The sequence below is a fragment of the Brachyhypopomus gauderio genome, chromosome 1 (assembly GCF_052324685.1).
Source record: "Brachyhypopomus gauderio isolate BG-103 chromosome 1, BGAUD_0.2, whole genome shotgun sequence".
NCBI classification, from domain to species: Eukaryota; Metazoa; Chordata; class Actinopteri; order Gymnotiformes; family Hypopomidae; genus Brachyhypopomus; species Brachyhypopomus gauderio.
Window position 1 is genome coordinate 13,461,495 of NC_135211.1, and position 16,483 is coordinate 13,477,977.

At 46.2% G+C, this 16,483-nt stretch overlaps 1 protein-coding gene across 2 annotated transcripts; it reads left to right on the plus strand.

Moving 5' to 3' along the window:
* The first annotated feature begins 1,711 nt into the window (after positions 1-1,711).
* sin3ab (SIN3 transcription regulator family member Ab) lies at positions 1,712-15,742 on the plus strand. 2 transcript variants are annotated; one of them, XM_076997981.1, is made up of 21 exons: positions 1,712-1,953; positions 3,617-3,858; positions 4,252-4,452; positions 4,632-4,738; positions 4,905-5,202; positions 6,402-6,653; positions 6,880-7,032; positions 7,136-7,291; positions 7,453-7,536; positions 8,005-8,123; positions 9,290-9,500; positions 9,771-9,887; positions 10,038-10,276; positions 10,428-10,611; positions 10,703-11,282; positions 11,381-11,550; positions 11,707-11,883; positions 12,091-12,183; positions 12,337-12,431; positions 14,640-14,841; positions 15,032-15,742. In XM_076997981.1, the coding sequence occupies exons 2-21, from the start codon at positions 3,679-3,681 to the stop codon at positions 15,251-15,253; spliced, it is 3,840 nt and encodes a 1,279-aa protein (XP_076854096.1). In that variant the 5' UTR covers positions 1,712-1,953; positions 3,617-3,678; the 3' UTR covers positions 15,254-15,742. The 2 variants fall into 2 exon arrangements, with proteins under 2 accessions (XP_076854096.1, XP_076854086.1); XM_076997971.1 differs by having other exon boundaries at positions 1,713-1,953; positions 7,450-7,536.
* The last annotated feature ends 741 nt before the right edge of the window (positions 15,743-16,483 follow it).

Genomic DNA, 16,483 nt, shown 5'->3' on the forward strand with positions numbered 1-16,483 from the left:
GGCAGGCCTAGCCCGGCGCCTAGGGAACAGTTGGGGTTAGGTGCTTTGCTCACGGGCAACTCAGTCATGACCCTCCGTTCACAAGACCAGTTCCCTACCACAGGACCCTACCACTGCCCTCATGTACACAAGCAAACTAATCCTGCCTTACCAAACATTAACCAAAACACCATTTCCCTCTATATCAAATATTATTGTTCAGCAGAGAAATGTGTACAGTAGCACAATAAGAAACATAAAACCTTCATTAATAATGCACTAAGAAATGTCCTTGATATACACTAGCCAAAAACATATGTAATGAACATCTATAGTAGAGCTCGTGTGTTGAACAAAGCCAGAAAATAAGGTCTGTATCCAAGCGATGAATGGCCAACAGCTCCCAGATATGTTCTTATTCATTACTCCAAATACAAAAACGTGGAAGACCAACAAACAGATGACAAACATCAGAACCAGTCAAAACAAGTAAATGTGAAAGGGATGTGAATGCATCACGGCAACGAAGCCCCTGGAGATGATTTGTGGATGATCAAAGAGTAAATGTTCTTAAGACAGAATATCGAGTATATGAACAGTGGCTGGTAGACATCATTTATGACTGGCATGTTTGATACTTGGCAAAAGATGTGATCATGCTGACTGAAATCAAATCTAGCCTCTGTAAATAGGTCTCTGTGTGCTTTTTATTCCTAAAGGTCATACGAGACATGTAAAAGCCACAACAAGTGCATATTTTCCTTGTCCTTCCTTTTCCTTGTCATTAAATATAATTTATGATTCATATTGCATACTGGGAAAACACTTAATTGTCTAAGACAGATTCATTCATAACCAAGGGTTTCCACTTAAGTGTGCTGTGAGCCAGATGTTGGACCACAGAGCACAGTACAGAAGGCATAACCTTTTACATTATTTTACTTTATAAAAGTGTCCAGTTAGCCAAGAGTCATAGAATCGTGTCTATTGCATTGCGGTTGCATTTTGTCTCCATCTGCTGGTAGGTGTGGCACCTCTTAGCCACGTTCCAGAATTCCCTGGGGAGTCGTTGTAATATAAAAATCAGTGGTGATTCGCTTTATTACCCAGTATATCTTTGGATGATCAAATATATATATATTATCTGCAAGCTACCTTGTGTCAATTGTTGTTTGATTAAAATCACCACAATAGTGATTTAATCCAATCCAGTTCAATGTTACGATGGCACGTTACATCCAAGTCCAATAAGACGACGCATTTATCATTAGCTAGATTATTTCATAAAACTTTGAGTTAGGAAGAATTCAGAGGAGAATCTTCAATCTTCGTTTCGTAGTTAATAAAGCTAGTCGTAGTTAATAAAGCTACTTAACTAGCTTTATTAACTATCAATAACTGTGCGTGGAAATTACATCAGCAGCACACTTTGCTTTGTCTAGGCCTGTTAGGTCATATTTAAAAAAAAATTAAAGGCTCAAAAATGGACGCAGAGGACAAAACAATGTTGGACAGCTGAAGTTGTAAAGGACAGGATATCTGAACATTTACTGCACAGGTGCACAGGTGCAATAATGTTCATTGTTCCATTTTTCGAGCCAAACTTGCTGGAAATTTGATACGAATCATCTTATAACGAATAAGGTTAAACAGGTTCGCAAAATATCCAATCACGCGGCGCGATGGGCGTTGTTATCGTCTCCGAGGCCACGCCCCCCCCACCCCGAAGACACGCCTCTCGTGGAAGAGCCGTACCGAGGTTGTTTTCCGACGTTAGCCAATTAGCACGCTAGCATGTTATTGGAGGTCTGGCGCTTTGGATGGACGGTTTTGTAATTTTGTCATTTAGATATCAGACTTGTTTAACGTTTTAGGACAATTTTATCCGGCCAGATTTTGTTTGGAAACAATACTGGATTTACTAAGCGTGAAGTGACCAGGATACTTTGTTGTCTCGGGTCGGGCACTTGTGAGGTGAGTTTCTGATATTTAGCAGCTAGCCAGCTAAGACATTTTACATTAGCCTTGAACGCGGACTGTTATTGTGAACCAGGAACAACGCGGTGGTCTTTCCCTTTTTAATCATTCCTTATATGCTAACTTACTATCGAGAAAACAAAAACATGCAGTAAGACACATGCAGATAAAAAAAGCAAATTAGCGACCTGCGACTAGCTAGCTAGCCACCACGCTAACGCATTTTAAAGTGAGCTCGCCCCAGCCTGTGCCCACACTCGTGTAGCCAGCTCGCTAACGGCTGGATAACTACAACCACGGGGACTGATTCCCGGGTTCCCCGCACCACGAACGCGGCCGTGTGGGCAGAAACAGAGCGCCGTGTGTCGTCGGTTCGGCGGACCGGTAAAAAAAAGTCCTTCAGCGCGACTTCCTGATTTCCACACAAACGGTTAGCCAGCTCGCGCACTAGCCCACCTGCTAACGCTAGCCAACTAAAAAAAAAAAAACAAACGTTTACGTTATATCTTCAACTCCGGACCCGCTGTACACGCGTGACGATGGCGCGACGCGTTCTTTAGTTTTAATAATAATATATCGCTGATATATGTGAAGTGGCCGCTTTCACCTGTGGCGAGTGTGAACGGCGGTGTGTCTCGTTAGCGTACGCTAGCTAGCCGAGCGGGGAGCTCGTGCGCGTGCGATACGGTGGCCAGCAGGCCCGCGCGCGGGGGAGAGGGGGGGAGACGGCGTGATGAAACCGTGCGAATAAAAGTTTGGCCTTCCCCGTACGCGTGTTTGGACGCGGTTTTATGGAGCCGGGACGCGAAGTGGCCGATGTCTGGTGTTGTTTAAGGGCGAGTGTGGGCACACGGAGTCGACCGAGTGGCGAGTGGCGGCTCGTCGGGGCTGCTAACGTGGCTAGCGCCCCTTGTTTTGACATTGGTGCGTTAATGGCAGCGACGCTGGTCCCCACAGACCGAGTTAACGGCGCAAAAGAGGAAAATATCAATAAATAATTAAACTGAATGAATAAAAAAACGAAATAGCTTCTTGACATGCATGTTTTTTTCTAAGGTGATGTCCCTGAATATAAAAAAACGTTGACAGCTGTCATATCTGAACGCGTTGTGCCGTAACGAAAATAGTTGCGAAAGTGTCGCGCTAACTTGAAGCGCGTTCACGTCGTTGCATCGCCACTAAACATTCAGCCACATTCTCAACAATATTACATTAAAACGCAGTTTCTGTCTTTCCTTACATTGTATGCATTTGGTAGACGCTTTAACCCCCGAGTACCCATACGTTTTTCAGTATGATGGTGCTGGTTGATGATGGTGCTGGTAGGATCTTCCTGCCCTCCCGTGTGACCTGCAGCATAAAGTTGTGTGAAGTGTTCCTCAATCGTTTTAAGTATTTATTAACCAAATTGCATAACTTTTAAATGTTAATCAACCATGTCACAGACTGTTATATTTTTGCATTGGACAAAACTAACCACCACAAATCCATCAGCTGTTCAGTGTTGTCAGTTCTGTGAGGGGGAAACCTTCTTGTGTTTTATGTAGCAATGCTTCTTTTGTGATTAAATGTAATTTAGACAACTGCTTTGTTACGAATTTATACCTTAGCGACAAGTGACATTTTTCACACTTCTTCTCACGCTCTCTCTCTCTCTCAGTTGCCTGAGATCCACTGTTTCTTTGCGCTGGGTCCCGTTCGGCCGTGGAGCATGAGTACATAATGAAGCGGCGCTTGGAGGATCAGGACACAGCGTGTGGGTCTCAGCGGCGGCTCCCGGGGGGTGCGGAGGGCTTCCAGCACCGCGTCCTTCCCCCCACCTCGTCGGCCTGCGAGGCTGCCTCGGACAGCATGCAGCCATCCACCACAGTGCAGTACTCCCAAGTCCCCCAGACGTATCAGGTGTGTGTGGGCCTTTGTGAAAAAGGCTTAGATCAAGCCCTGTTTCTCTACCTGATAGCAGTTTCATATGATCAACATGTGTAATATGTCTTTTTTGTTTTTAGCGTTTGTAAAAATGTAACTTGTTCAACCTTTCTAAACAACTGGGGAATATAGTGGTGCAAGAAGTATAAAAGAAAAAACATTAAGACTGCAACTTGGGGTTTGGCACAGTGTTGACGCACCTGTGACTCACAGATGCAACCAAAACTTGCAGGTACTTAATTGCAATTAAGTGCAATTAAGACTGCAACATTAGCCTTTCCTGAGAAATCCTCAGTTCGACAAAACGAAAACAAACGTGATGCTAAGAGCACCTTAAATGTACTTTCCTTTTGTTTGTTGCCCTTGCAGGTGCCCTTGGCACAGAGCTCTGGAGGACACGGGCACACAAGCAGCCCCACCGCACATGCAGGCCCACACCTCCACGGCCCTGTGGTCCAGCCTGCGGGAGCTGCTGTAGGCCAGGGCCCTTCCCAGGCCCCGCCTCCCGCCCAGGCTCCGCCTCCTGCCTCTGCCCCTGTATCAGGCCAGCAGCAGTTCCAAAGGCTTAAGGTATGACCCCCGTGCCCAAATGCCATCTGTTTAATTCCGGGCGAACTCCACACATCCAAAAGATGTACATACAAATGAATAAATAAATGGCCTTAAATTTGTCTGACAACATGAATAAATTTGCTGGTTGTTTGTGGTGTTTTGTGGGGTATTACAGCCATGTGTTTCTTGGATGACAGGTCGAAGACGCTCTTTCCTACCTTGATCAAGTGAAGCTCCAGTTTGGAAATCAGCCTCAAGTGTATAATGATTTTCTGGATATAATGAAAGAATTCAAATCTCAAAGGTCAGCTTGATGTCTGTGCTGTCATTGCATGTTACTGTGTTTAAAAGAGAAAAAGCAATTAATTTACACATGCCATGTTTATGCCAGACTCTTGTATTAGGAAAGGGGTAAACAGCTCATTACTGTATGATTTGCCCACGAGTTAAATAGACCAATGTGTTTCCAGCATCGATACTCCAGGAGTGATCAACAGGGTCTCGCAGCTGTTTAAAGGTCACCCAGATCTCATCATGGGATTCAACACCTTTCTGCCCCCCGGCTACAAGATAGAAGTGCAGACCAACGACTTGGTCAACGTCACAACTCCGGGCCAGATCCACCACATCACCCCGCATGGCATTTCGGTCCAGAACATCCCCTACCCTCAGCAGGCCCAGCCACCGACCCCGACCACGACCCCAGCCCCCACCACCACTGCTGCCCTCGCCACGCCCAGTCAGCCCACCCCCGCCAAGATCAACAAGGTAGCAGTGCTTTCACTACACACACTTCATTCAGAAGTCGCCTATTTTTAGTTGTGTCTGCCACGTGGAGTGCACAGTCTGCAAGCTTTGGGACGGTGACACGTTTTTGTGTTGTTTTCTCTTTTTCCTCCAGCACACCGAATTTTGTTGAACATTTCTAGGTCCTATTGTTAGTCCTGTTTTTACAGAACTGTGGTGACGCGTGGACAGAAATGCAGTGCAGTCGTTTTAACTTCCCATTTGTTCCCGTTTCAGTGTTTTCTGCCTTTCTTCTCGTCTTCAATGAGTTCTCAGTGGGATTCGTGTCAGGCGGATTTGGTCAATCACCAGCATTCTGCTTTTTGACCTTAGCAAACCTCAAAGTTGCTCTAATAGTACGTTTTTGCTCATTGCTGCAAAGCGAAGACTCGTCCAGTGAGTTATGAGGCATTCGGTTGTGTTTGCTGTTATTCACCTCATACTCCATAATGCTTTTGCTGTCAGAATGTTAGCATCATTCATAAAGTGAAGCGTTATTACTGATGCTAACGTTCTGACAGCAAAAGCATTATGGAGTCTGAAGTGTATAACAACCCCATATGCAGTCATGCACACCTTCACACAATGACACTCCCTCCACCGTGTTTTACAGGTGATGCGCCATGGTACAGACCTTTGGATATTTTTACCGTTTTCTCTTTTCAGCACCATCTCTGTATTTAAGAAACTGACCAGCCCATGTTTTGCCTGGCCACTTAATGTTTCTAAGACCAGTTTTTATTATTTTTTTGCTTCTTAAAAGCTGCCTTTGAAGCCTCTTGTGTTTTGGCCAAGACTCTGATAACTTCTGGTACTATTTTTCAATATTATGATGGTCGAACTTACTAGCTTTGACACTTCTTTGGGCCCCATTAGAATCAACTCCGTAGGCTTGTCTTCAGAGTCCCTTGTGCATGAGAAAACAGAGCTGGCAAAGATCCAACTGAGAAGCCAGTTGTCCAATTACATTTCTAGTTCTCAAATGAGAGGACTGTGTAGAAAAATTGTTGAAATTGCCAGACCCTGTCGCGTATCTAGAGATGTGCATGTGCATTCGTGGAAGACTTCTGTGTGCTGGAGTATATAGGCAAAAAATCGTCACTTGTGGATGACACTGGTGACTGTTCCCTCATATCTATTGCTGATGTGATACTGAAACAGGATCTTTGTATTTGCTGCAGCCAATGCAGTCGCCTGCACTGACCCCGACCAGCCAACCCAACCCGTCCATCCCCTCTTACGCTTCGCCCCGCTCACCGTCGGTCCAGTCCCACACCCCTCTGAGCAGCACCCCTGCCAGCGCGCCCCCGCTGCAGAACAACCAGCCCGTGGAGTTCAACCACGCCATCAACTACGTGAACAAGATCAAGAACCGCTTTCAGGGCCAGCCAGACATCTACAAGGCCTTCCTGGAGATCCTGCACACGTACCAGGTAAGACAGGAGGCAGAAGAAACGGACCAGGAGCAGCTTTGGAGAAGACATGCGTTATTTTACGGAGCGGTGTCCGTAAATTGATTGATGTTAAAATAAAAACACCTGTTCCTCTCAAACACATTGTAGAGTCTTCAAACTTATAAATTGGCTTTCGAACAGAGCAGTTGACTTGGCTTACCAGCTCATTGTAGGACGGATCTAAGAGAGGGTGTTGTTTGTGTAGAAGGAGCAGCGGAATGCTAAGGAAGCAGGGGGCAACTACACTCCAGCTCTCACCGAGCAGGAAGTGTACGCTCAGGTGGCCAGACTCTTCAAGAACCAGGAGGACCTTCTGTCCGAGTTTGGACAGTTCCTGCCAGACGCCAACAGTTCTGTGGTAAGCAGTCTGAATCGGTGGTTTCATCAGACAGGAAAAAATCTATGCATGTTTTAATTGAAACGTGGTCGGGTTTGAATTGTTCCCGCGAACTTCCGTGCAGTTATTGAGCAAAACGACGGCGGACAAGGCGGAGACTGTGCGCATGGAGCCCGCAGGTGTGCTGAAGAGGCCTCCGCTCAACAACAAGCAGCGGTTTAACCAGAACGGCTGTCAGATCCGCAGACACTCCGGGCCTGGTGCTACTCCCCCCGTAAAGGTGAACACTGTAATAGGCTTTGCCTTTCCCCTGCTGTTTGAGCCTCTACAGGCCAGTGGTCTGAGTTATTCGGGTGTGTACGTGAACGTCAAAGGTTTCGAGGCCACTGGCTAGCTTTGTTTACCAGTTTAAAACCCTATTTTTGTTCTTATTACCAGAAGAAACCAAAGTTTATGGGGAAGGAGCATTCAGTGGCGGAAGGCAGCAAATATGGAATTGGGACGGAGTCTTTGTTTTTTGAAAAGGTAATGCACATGATTGCTTTCTCACTCTGCAGTTTTCTCTTTGTTTGATTTATTGATTTTGGAGTACCTGTAAAAGGTTTGTGTCTATTTTAAAATAGACACATTAAAATCTATTTTAAATTCTCCCTCAGCAAATAGTTGTCATTCAGACTCCATCAGTATGTTCACATCATATATGAGAATCTTCAAGACAGATCACTGCCTCAAAGTATTTTAACACAATGCAGACAGTATTTGTTCAACACAGCATAATCACATATCTATTATTAGAAAGTTTTGATAACATTCACTAGTGTCTAAAATGTAGAAAACGGCACAAATAAGAGTGTCCATGTTTTGAGTGGTAGCATATGTTATTTGTATATGAAAATAGGACCAGTTATGAGATGCCCAAGAGTTTAATGGAGAACGTTACAGAAATGTGAGTCGCATGAATGGTTATTCATCACAAACTGTTATTTACGCCAGGTAAGGAAAGCACTGCGGAGTCCGGAGGCCTACGACAATTTCCTGCGTTGTTTGGTGATCTTCAATCAAGAGGTGATCTCACGAGCAGAGCTAGTGCAGCTGGTGCTTCCTTTCCTAGGGTGAGTTGAAAACAGTTGCGTAAACATTACGATACAAACTCACGTGTTGATGTACTTATTAGAGCGGTTCCCTACATTGAGGACACGCAGCCATGAATCTCAAATCAAAACACAAGTGTTTATTCCTCTCCACTGAAAACCAAGGAGAATTGCTGTGCAATTTTTTATTTTTTTTTGGTCCGTGAACATAAACAAACGGAACATTTTTGAAATAACGCAATGTGTTGAAATAATCTGCGTCATGCTGCTACCGTTTTGTTCTCCGAGGTGAAGGCACAAGGTGTGCTGTGGATTCTTGGCAGAAACACAAGCACGATTTTGGAGCTTTTGTCACACGTGGTAACCCTGTTGTTTATACGAGTAAGATGGCTCGGGCAGTGCTGTAAAATGTCCACAAACGCCAGGAAAACTTAATGTGTGTACGCATGACAACAGAGCGCATGAGATGTGCACATCGGGGCAGGGGGGGAGGTCAGCTGGTGGAACAGCCTACGGAGGGGGTTGCTCGCACTCCGTTTAATGTACCAAATCCTGTGCAGGGGAGCATTGGAGGGTTTGTTTTAACCACGGTGTCTAATTTTCATCACGATTGATGTGATTAGTGAAGTATTATGTTTTCATGCATTTCAAAAATGTAATGTTAATCTTCGTGTTAAATGTAAAAATTGACACGGCTTATTCTGTTTGGACAACAATATTATTTGTTTATTTCTCTTTTTGGTGGCCAGATTTCCAGTCCATGTTTAAATGCGCAATAGAGAAATAAGTTCTTTTTCCACCGATCTCTCTTCACATTAGGAAATGGCGGTTATATTGACACCTAGTGGCCTGGATTATTCACAGATTCTGTTTTAAATCTATTTTAAACACGGCAACCTCCATCTGGGGAGAACCTGCTCTGTGGTGCATGAACCAATTCATTTGAGGATTACAGTGCAATTTGATTCTTCATCTCATGTGAACTGCACTGCAAACAAACCTGTTTAAATAAAAAAATTGCTTTCACATAATATTGCGTAAACATTATTTGCTACTTTTGGTGGTAAAAAAACCATTGCTCCTTTGATATGAGTAATCACAGAACCAGGGGACCTTGATTTTTGAGAAACACGTACCTGTTTATATCTGCTTTGTTTTGGACTGAGCTGAGCTGTTATTTCTTACAGGAAATTCCCAGAGCTGTTTACCTGGTTCAAGAACTTCCTGGGCTACAAGGAGTGTGCCCACATTGAAAGGTATCCCAAAGAGCGGGCAACAGAGGGCATCGCCATGGAGATTGACTACTCGTCCTGCAAGAGACTAGGGTTCAGTTACAGAGCTCTCCCCAAGAGCTTCACACAGCCCAGGTGCACAGGGAGAACTCCGCTCTGTAAGGAGGTGAGGACACTGATGGTGAATTATGGGTTTTTCCACTCAGACATCCTGTTGGAGTCTCTCAAGTATTTCCTTACTTCCTTATTTGATCAGCATTGATCTACTTAAATTTGACTACATTGTCCTCTATTGAGACAGTAACCGCAACCGCGCTGTTAACCTATCATCATAAGGAAGAAACCTTCACAGGGACAGAATCGGGTCGTATAACAGTTGGCTCATAAATTGCAAAAACGCTTAATGAATTTATTTTTTAAAAATCAACTTTTTCAGGTGCTGAATGACACATGGGTTTCGTTCCCGTCCTGGTCTGAGGATTCCACCTTCGTCAGCTCCAAAAAGACGCAGTATGAAGAGCACATATACAGATGTGAAGACGAACGCTTCGAGGTAGGAGAAACGCCAGGAAGGTCTCCCTATTTACGTTGAATGTGTTTCGTGCTTTGTGCGGGTCACGTGCGCGGGTCACGTGGTCCAACACAGTGTCCGCACGACGTCTTGCAAACTTCTTTGCTTATTCACACGTGTATTTCCCGGTAGCTCGATGTTGTCTTGGAAACGAACCTGGCCACAATCCGTGTGCTGGAGACCGTTCAGAAGAAACTGTCGCGGATGTCTGCGGAAGAACAGGCCAAATTCAGGTTGGACAACACCATCGGAGGTTCTTCTGAGGTCATTCACCGCAAAGCCATCCAGAGGATATACGGAGACAAGGCCATGGACATCATTGATGGCCTCAAAAGGAATCCTGCGGTGTCGGTGCCCATTGTCTTAAGAAGGTACGCCTGAAATTATTGCTCTAATTTAATGTATTTGATTATATTGGTTTTAGCAGTTTTTTTTTTCTTGCAGGTTTTTTTCCCTTTTTTTTCTTTTCTTTTTTTTTTACAACCAGTAATGCACAACCCGTAATTTGCGTTGTGCTTTCAGACTGAAGATGAAGGAGGAGGAGTGGCGTGAGGCCCAGAGGAGCTTCAACAAGATCTGGAGGGAGCAGAACGAGAAGTATTACCTCAAGTCATTAGACCACCAGGGCATCAACTTCAAGCAGAACGATGCGAAGGTGTTGCGTTCCAAGACGCTGCTCAACGAAATCGAGACTCAGTATGACGAGGTAAGAGGCGCGTGGTGACGTGCGTGTTCGTTCTTTATCCGGCCACCTCGAGCGTTGGCCGTGATGTTTAACTGACGTGTGTTCCACGCAGCGGCAGGAACAGGCGTCGGAGGACAGTTCCGCCCCTCCGTCCGGCCCCCACATGACCCTGCCGTACGAGGACAGCCAGATCCTGGAGGACGCGGCCTCTCTCATCATCCACCACGTCAAGAGGCAGTCCAGCATCCACAAGGAAGACAAGTACAAGATCAAGCAGGTCATCTACCACTTCATCCCCGACATGCTGTTCGCCCGGCGCGGCGAGCTGTCCGACGCCGAGGAGGAAGACGAGGAAGAGGAGGAGGGGGCGGAGGCGGACGAGGACGGGGCGAAGAGGCCCAACGGCACGGCGCCCGCCAAGTCCAAGCTGCTGTTCGGGGCCGGGCCGGTGCCAGCGCAGCAGCAGAACCCCGGCGGGGGGGGCGGGGGCGTGGCCTACCACCTGTTCTTCGTCAACAACAACTGGTACGTCTTCCTGCGGCTGCACCACATGCTCTGCTCCCGGCTGTTACGCATCTACGCACAGGCGGAGCGACAGATCGAGGAGGAGGCGCGAGAGAGGGAGCGCGAGCGCGGACAGAAGAGGGAGAAGAGCGACAGCCCCGCCACACAGCTCCGCCTCCGGGAGCCTCGTGAGTCCCGCCTCCTGCACGCACACGACGTGAGCCGTGAGCTTTTCTGGTTGGAGAAGGTCCTCTGTTGCGTCATGTCCCTCGTTACTCTCCCACAGTGGACATTGACGTGGAGGACTATTACTCGGCCTTCCTGGAGATGGTGCGCAACCTTCTGGACGGGAACATGGAGACGTGTCAGTACGAGGACCAGCTGAGGGAGATGTTCACCATCCACGCCTACATCGCCTTCACCATGGACAAGCTGGTCCAGAGCATCGTCAGGCAGGTGGGGGGACAGTTGCGTGAAGTCAAATGAGAGTCGTTCTGGGTTCCAGCCAGACGGTCTTCCCACCGACATCTTCCTACATATGTTCCTCCATGTTCAGCACAGGCTGTTCCGTCGTATTTACTCCACCTCCCTCTCGCTTCTTCTCCTCTGCAGCTCCAGCACATTGTGAGCGATGAGATCTGCGTTCAGGTGACGGAACTGTTCCTCGGTGAGGGCGGGGCCAAAGTGACCGACGGGGGCGTGGCAGTCACCCGGGCGACCGGAGCCGGCGGCGAAGTGGCCTACCAGCGGAAAGCTGAGCAGCTGATGGCAGATGAGAACTGCTTCAAGGTACCTCACGCTTTAAACGACGCTCCATAAACAAAACGAAGCGGAAGACGGCATCTGAGGAAATCTTTCCTCCACAGACACTGTCCTTCAATTAAACCACTGCTTTTGACAGAACAAAAAAATGTTGTTGTTTTGTGTGTGTGTGTGTGTGTGTGTGTGTGTGTGTGTGTGTGTGTGTGTGTGTGTGTGTGTGTGTGTGTCCTGCAGTTACTCTTCCAGAAGAGTAAAGGGAGTGTCCAGCTGGCTGTGGAGCTCCTGGACACGGAGGAGGAGAACTCAGACGAGCCGGTGGAGGCTGAGGTAGACGTGCTGTAGTAATCTGCCTTACGCTTCCTGCACCGCTCTGCTTGTTTCACTACAAATCAGTCCTTCATTCTCCCTTCCCTGTCTTGTCTATGGCAAGACGCTACTTCTGCCCGCGACCTAAGAGCTCTCTCTGTCTGATTCACGCAGCGGTGGTCGGATTATGTGGAGCGCTACCTGAACACGGACTCGGCGTCCCCAGAGCTGCGGGAGCACCTCTCCCAGAAGCCTGTGTTCCTGCCCAGGTGAGGCTCAGCCCCGCCCTGTCTCCTGAGCCCAGAGCCGTGTGCGGCTTTCATAAGCGAAGCCCCCCCCTCCTGCGAGGCCCCCGCCTTCGGCCCCATAGATAGACCATTCAAAAACGACCGGCCATCGCTTAGTGGAGGCCCTCCGGGTCTGGTCAGAAGAACGTCAGGGCACAGTACGATGCCGCAGTATGACGAGTGTTCAGCCCGAGTGTAATCACCGTTGTGGATGTGCAGATCACTGTGCCACACGCCGGTTTGCTGCCATGCATCAGCTGTAATGGTGGGATGGTACAGGTGTAATGCAGGCACGTTCAGTGGTTATTGGGGGGGGCCGGGTTTGGGGAACATTTTAGAGAACTGCCTGTTTATATTGACCGCACTGGTTTCCCCACCCAAACACTGATCAACCTTCTCATTGCCACTGCACTTTACTGACGGTGTCTTGAAGGGACAGGAGAGAGGTTAGGGGTTAGTGTGCTCAGGGGACGCTATGGAACAGTAATGTTGGTGTGTTGTATATTTATTAACTGCATTATAAGTAGAGGAGTGTTATTTATTTCAGCCATTTTTGGTCAGAAAACATTTGAAACCTTTTCCGGTTTTTAAATGCAAACTACGGTGCATTTCATTAATCGGTTCTGACTGCCTCTGTTTAAACTGTGATGTTTAAAATACCTGGCATACAGGAAGCAAATGCGTATGATTTTAATCTTTGTACTTCATATGTAAGTATGAGAAAAAAATATTTTTTATACCACTACTCTTAACAAGGAATTGTGGGTAAGCATGTTCCTTTGAAGTTCATCTTTACATCGAAGAATGAAATGATATAGATTGAGATTAGATCAACAGGCTGATTAAGGACTCTCACCAGATACACAGGTCCTTTCATTAGATTTTCCACAAGCTTTTATAAACGGCATAAGGCTTACAAATCAAAAGCCTTCTATTAGATAGAAAAAGCAAAGTTTTTTGTGCTGTAATGTTCGTGCAATGACCTTCACATAAATGATTCTGTAGTGACCAGAACCCATGACTGTATAGCAGCATTACATGTTCCTATAAAAGGTGTTATGGTCTTTATGATGTGAGTGTTGGTCTTTCCTCAGCACACACTGTGTATTACACGTTTTCTCAGAGATACAGTGCGCCTCCTGCTGCAGTTTTGTGCTTCTGGCTGTAGTTGTCAGTTTTCAGGGTGGTGCTGTGGACAAAAGTGTAACTGGCCACTGTCTGTGTTAGACTCCCATACAAGCTGTATTTCAGATCTGGGGGGGGAGAGAGGGGCTTGTCACAATAAACTGCTGGTCTGACCTGTATCCTCAAATCTGCGTGCATTTCTTTCCCAAAGCTCTTGCACTTGCATGGGAGGATGCTTCTTGGCTTGTTTTCATCAGTTGTGGTTCGGCATGCATGTGTCAGTGTGTTCGGTGCTGGGTCGCTTTTCACATTGATCATACATGAACTGGCAACAGCTTTTTGACATGTGGCAGTGGTTGATTGACACTCACTATTGTGTTTTCGTTCTGTGCATCTCTCCACAGATGTGTGATTGGGAAGTTCAGGCTATTAACCCCAATTTCATATTTATTTTGCTTCACAGTTTGCCCTTTGAACATTAATGCAACAGACAACCAAGTAGATTATTTTTTTTGTTTGTTTTTTTTTTTGTGCATGGTAATGTTTTTGAACTGTTGTTTACAAAAAGTATCAACCCATATCCTGGCCTTTTAACTGTCATTTCTTATTTTTACTGAGAATTGGCTAGTGCATCTCAATTTCTGTAAAGTGGAGTCCTGAATACAAAATATGATTCATGGTTTCAGTCCCCGCTCTCATCTGTAACCTGTGTGGTAAGTACACTTCTAATTTTAGTCTTTATTGAAGCGGGGAAATTACTTCTGTTTTTGTTAGATTCTTTTTTTTTTTTTTTATCTTAATTTTTTTCCTTTTCAAAATCTGCACTTGATGTGCTTAAAAAAAAGATTTGCCAAGGATATGAGCCCGTTAAAGGGATCTATGACTCCAGGCGGAGGTGCACTGAACACATTTGCCTTTGTACGTGATCTGCCCTTTCTGATTGGGGTGTTCATCCTATCCCCTTGCACCGAGGCGCCGAGCGTGGGTCGTGGGTTGGCTGTGGTGGAATGCGTGGGCCTCTCCTCGCACGTCCTCGCGCACTGACGCGGTGCTCCTCTCTGCCAGGAACCTCCGGCGCGTGCGAAAGTGCCAGCGCGGGCAGGACCTGCGCGTGCGGGAAGCGAAGGAAGCCGGCAGGAAGGCGGCCGACCCCGCCGACGACCCCAAGATGGAGTGCATGTTCAAGCTCAACTCCTACAAGATGGTGTACGTCATCAAGTCGGAGGACTACATGTACCGCCGCACAGCGCTGTCCAGAGCCCACCAGGTATGAGGAGAAAGACAAGAGGTCGTCTGGTTTCGACCTCGAGCTCGGTTCGACGCTAGCTTTGGGGGAAACGTTTTTTTTTTGTCGGTAGAAGCGCACGTGGTCTGTCGCAGTAATATAGAAGCATGGTGTATTTTTAATTTTTTATGTGTGTCCTTTGGCCGCCGTTGACATGTGTCGTCGTCTCTAGTCCCACCAGCAAGTCAGCACGCGTCTGCACCAGCGTTTCCAGGCGTGGCTGGACACGTGGGGGAAGGCTCACGTGACCAGCGACATGGCCGCCGACAATCGCAAGTGGCTGATGGGAGAAGGCCAGGAGGGGCTGAGGCCCTGCAAGACCAGTCGTGATCCCGCCATCCTCCACTTCCAGGCCATCAACAGATACAGGGTCCTGTACAGCGCCACCCCCTAAAGCCCTCGCCACGGTTACGGAGGGGCGTGGTTTCTTTTAAATTTTTTAAGAAGGAAAAAAAAAAAAGTTACCTGACTGAAGCAGCACTGAAACTTATTGCTGGTTGCCATGGAGCTCTTTGTAGACTCCTCACTCTTATCCAGTTTTTTTAATTATTATTTTATTATACTTTTTTAACGTTTAGATGGGAACTTCTTCTTGAACATAATGCCAGGCAGGCACACCTTCCGCTTCCGAGTCACGATGGAGCACGCACACACTGCAATAATTTTTAAGTTTCTGTTTTATAATTACACAAAGTCGTTTGTGTAAATATCTACACAGTAATCAAAATGTAAAGTTCCATTTTGTTGAGAAGCACCACAGGTCTAATGTTATTTTTCTGTTTTTGTTGTTTGAAACTGAGTCATCGATTAGAGGGGGGGTAAAAAAAAAACATTTTGGTTCAATGTGGAACACAAACACTATCGAACGAACAGCCAAATCTTACTTCGCATAGATAATGTTATCAAGTAAACACTGACGATAACGTGTTTAGTGTGAGTGCGGTGGGTTTTTTTGTGTCCGATCATGCGCCTAAGCCTGGCCTGACGTTGTGAATTTGTACAGGTGCTGTAGATCCGCGTGATGGCTCTGCGCTCTTAAATATTTATAGAAGCCCTGAGCAAGGTAATGACGCATTAACGGAGATCTACCATACCAGCGTCCACACGGAGACAACAGGATCAGCAGCCACACAATCTCACTGTAAATAACTTGTATATTTTCCAGACTGTTTATATTCTGAAAACATTAAAACTGTAGTTCACCTTTTAGACTTCTTTCATCATAGCAGCGGTGACGAATGCTGGTCTGTATTTTAAAATCGGTTCTTTCTTTGTAACCAAAGGGAGTTTTTTTTTTTTTTTTTTCTTTTGTTTTGTTTGTTTTCGGTTTTTTGCATCTCATCTTTTTGGTCATTAGCTGACTGGAGCTTTCAAAGTTGTTCCGTATGTGCATTTCCATTCCACGACACCTTCAAAGAATTTTTACTCGACCTTCTATTGAGATTTGTGACACTGCCCGTGCTACTATATTAATGAGTAGAGCTTAGAAACACATCACTGTTATTGGCCAGTTTTGCCTCCCTATTCCTAATATGAGAAGTTGTGAAATTTAAGTTGGAGCACATTTTTGGTGCACCAGTCGTTGATAACTGCTGAATATGTAAAAGCATATAAAAAAAAAAGA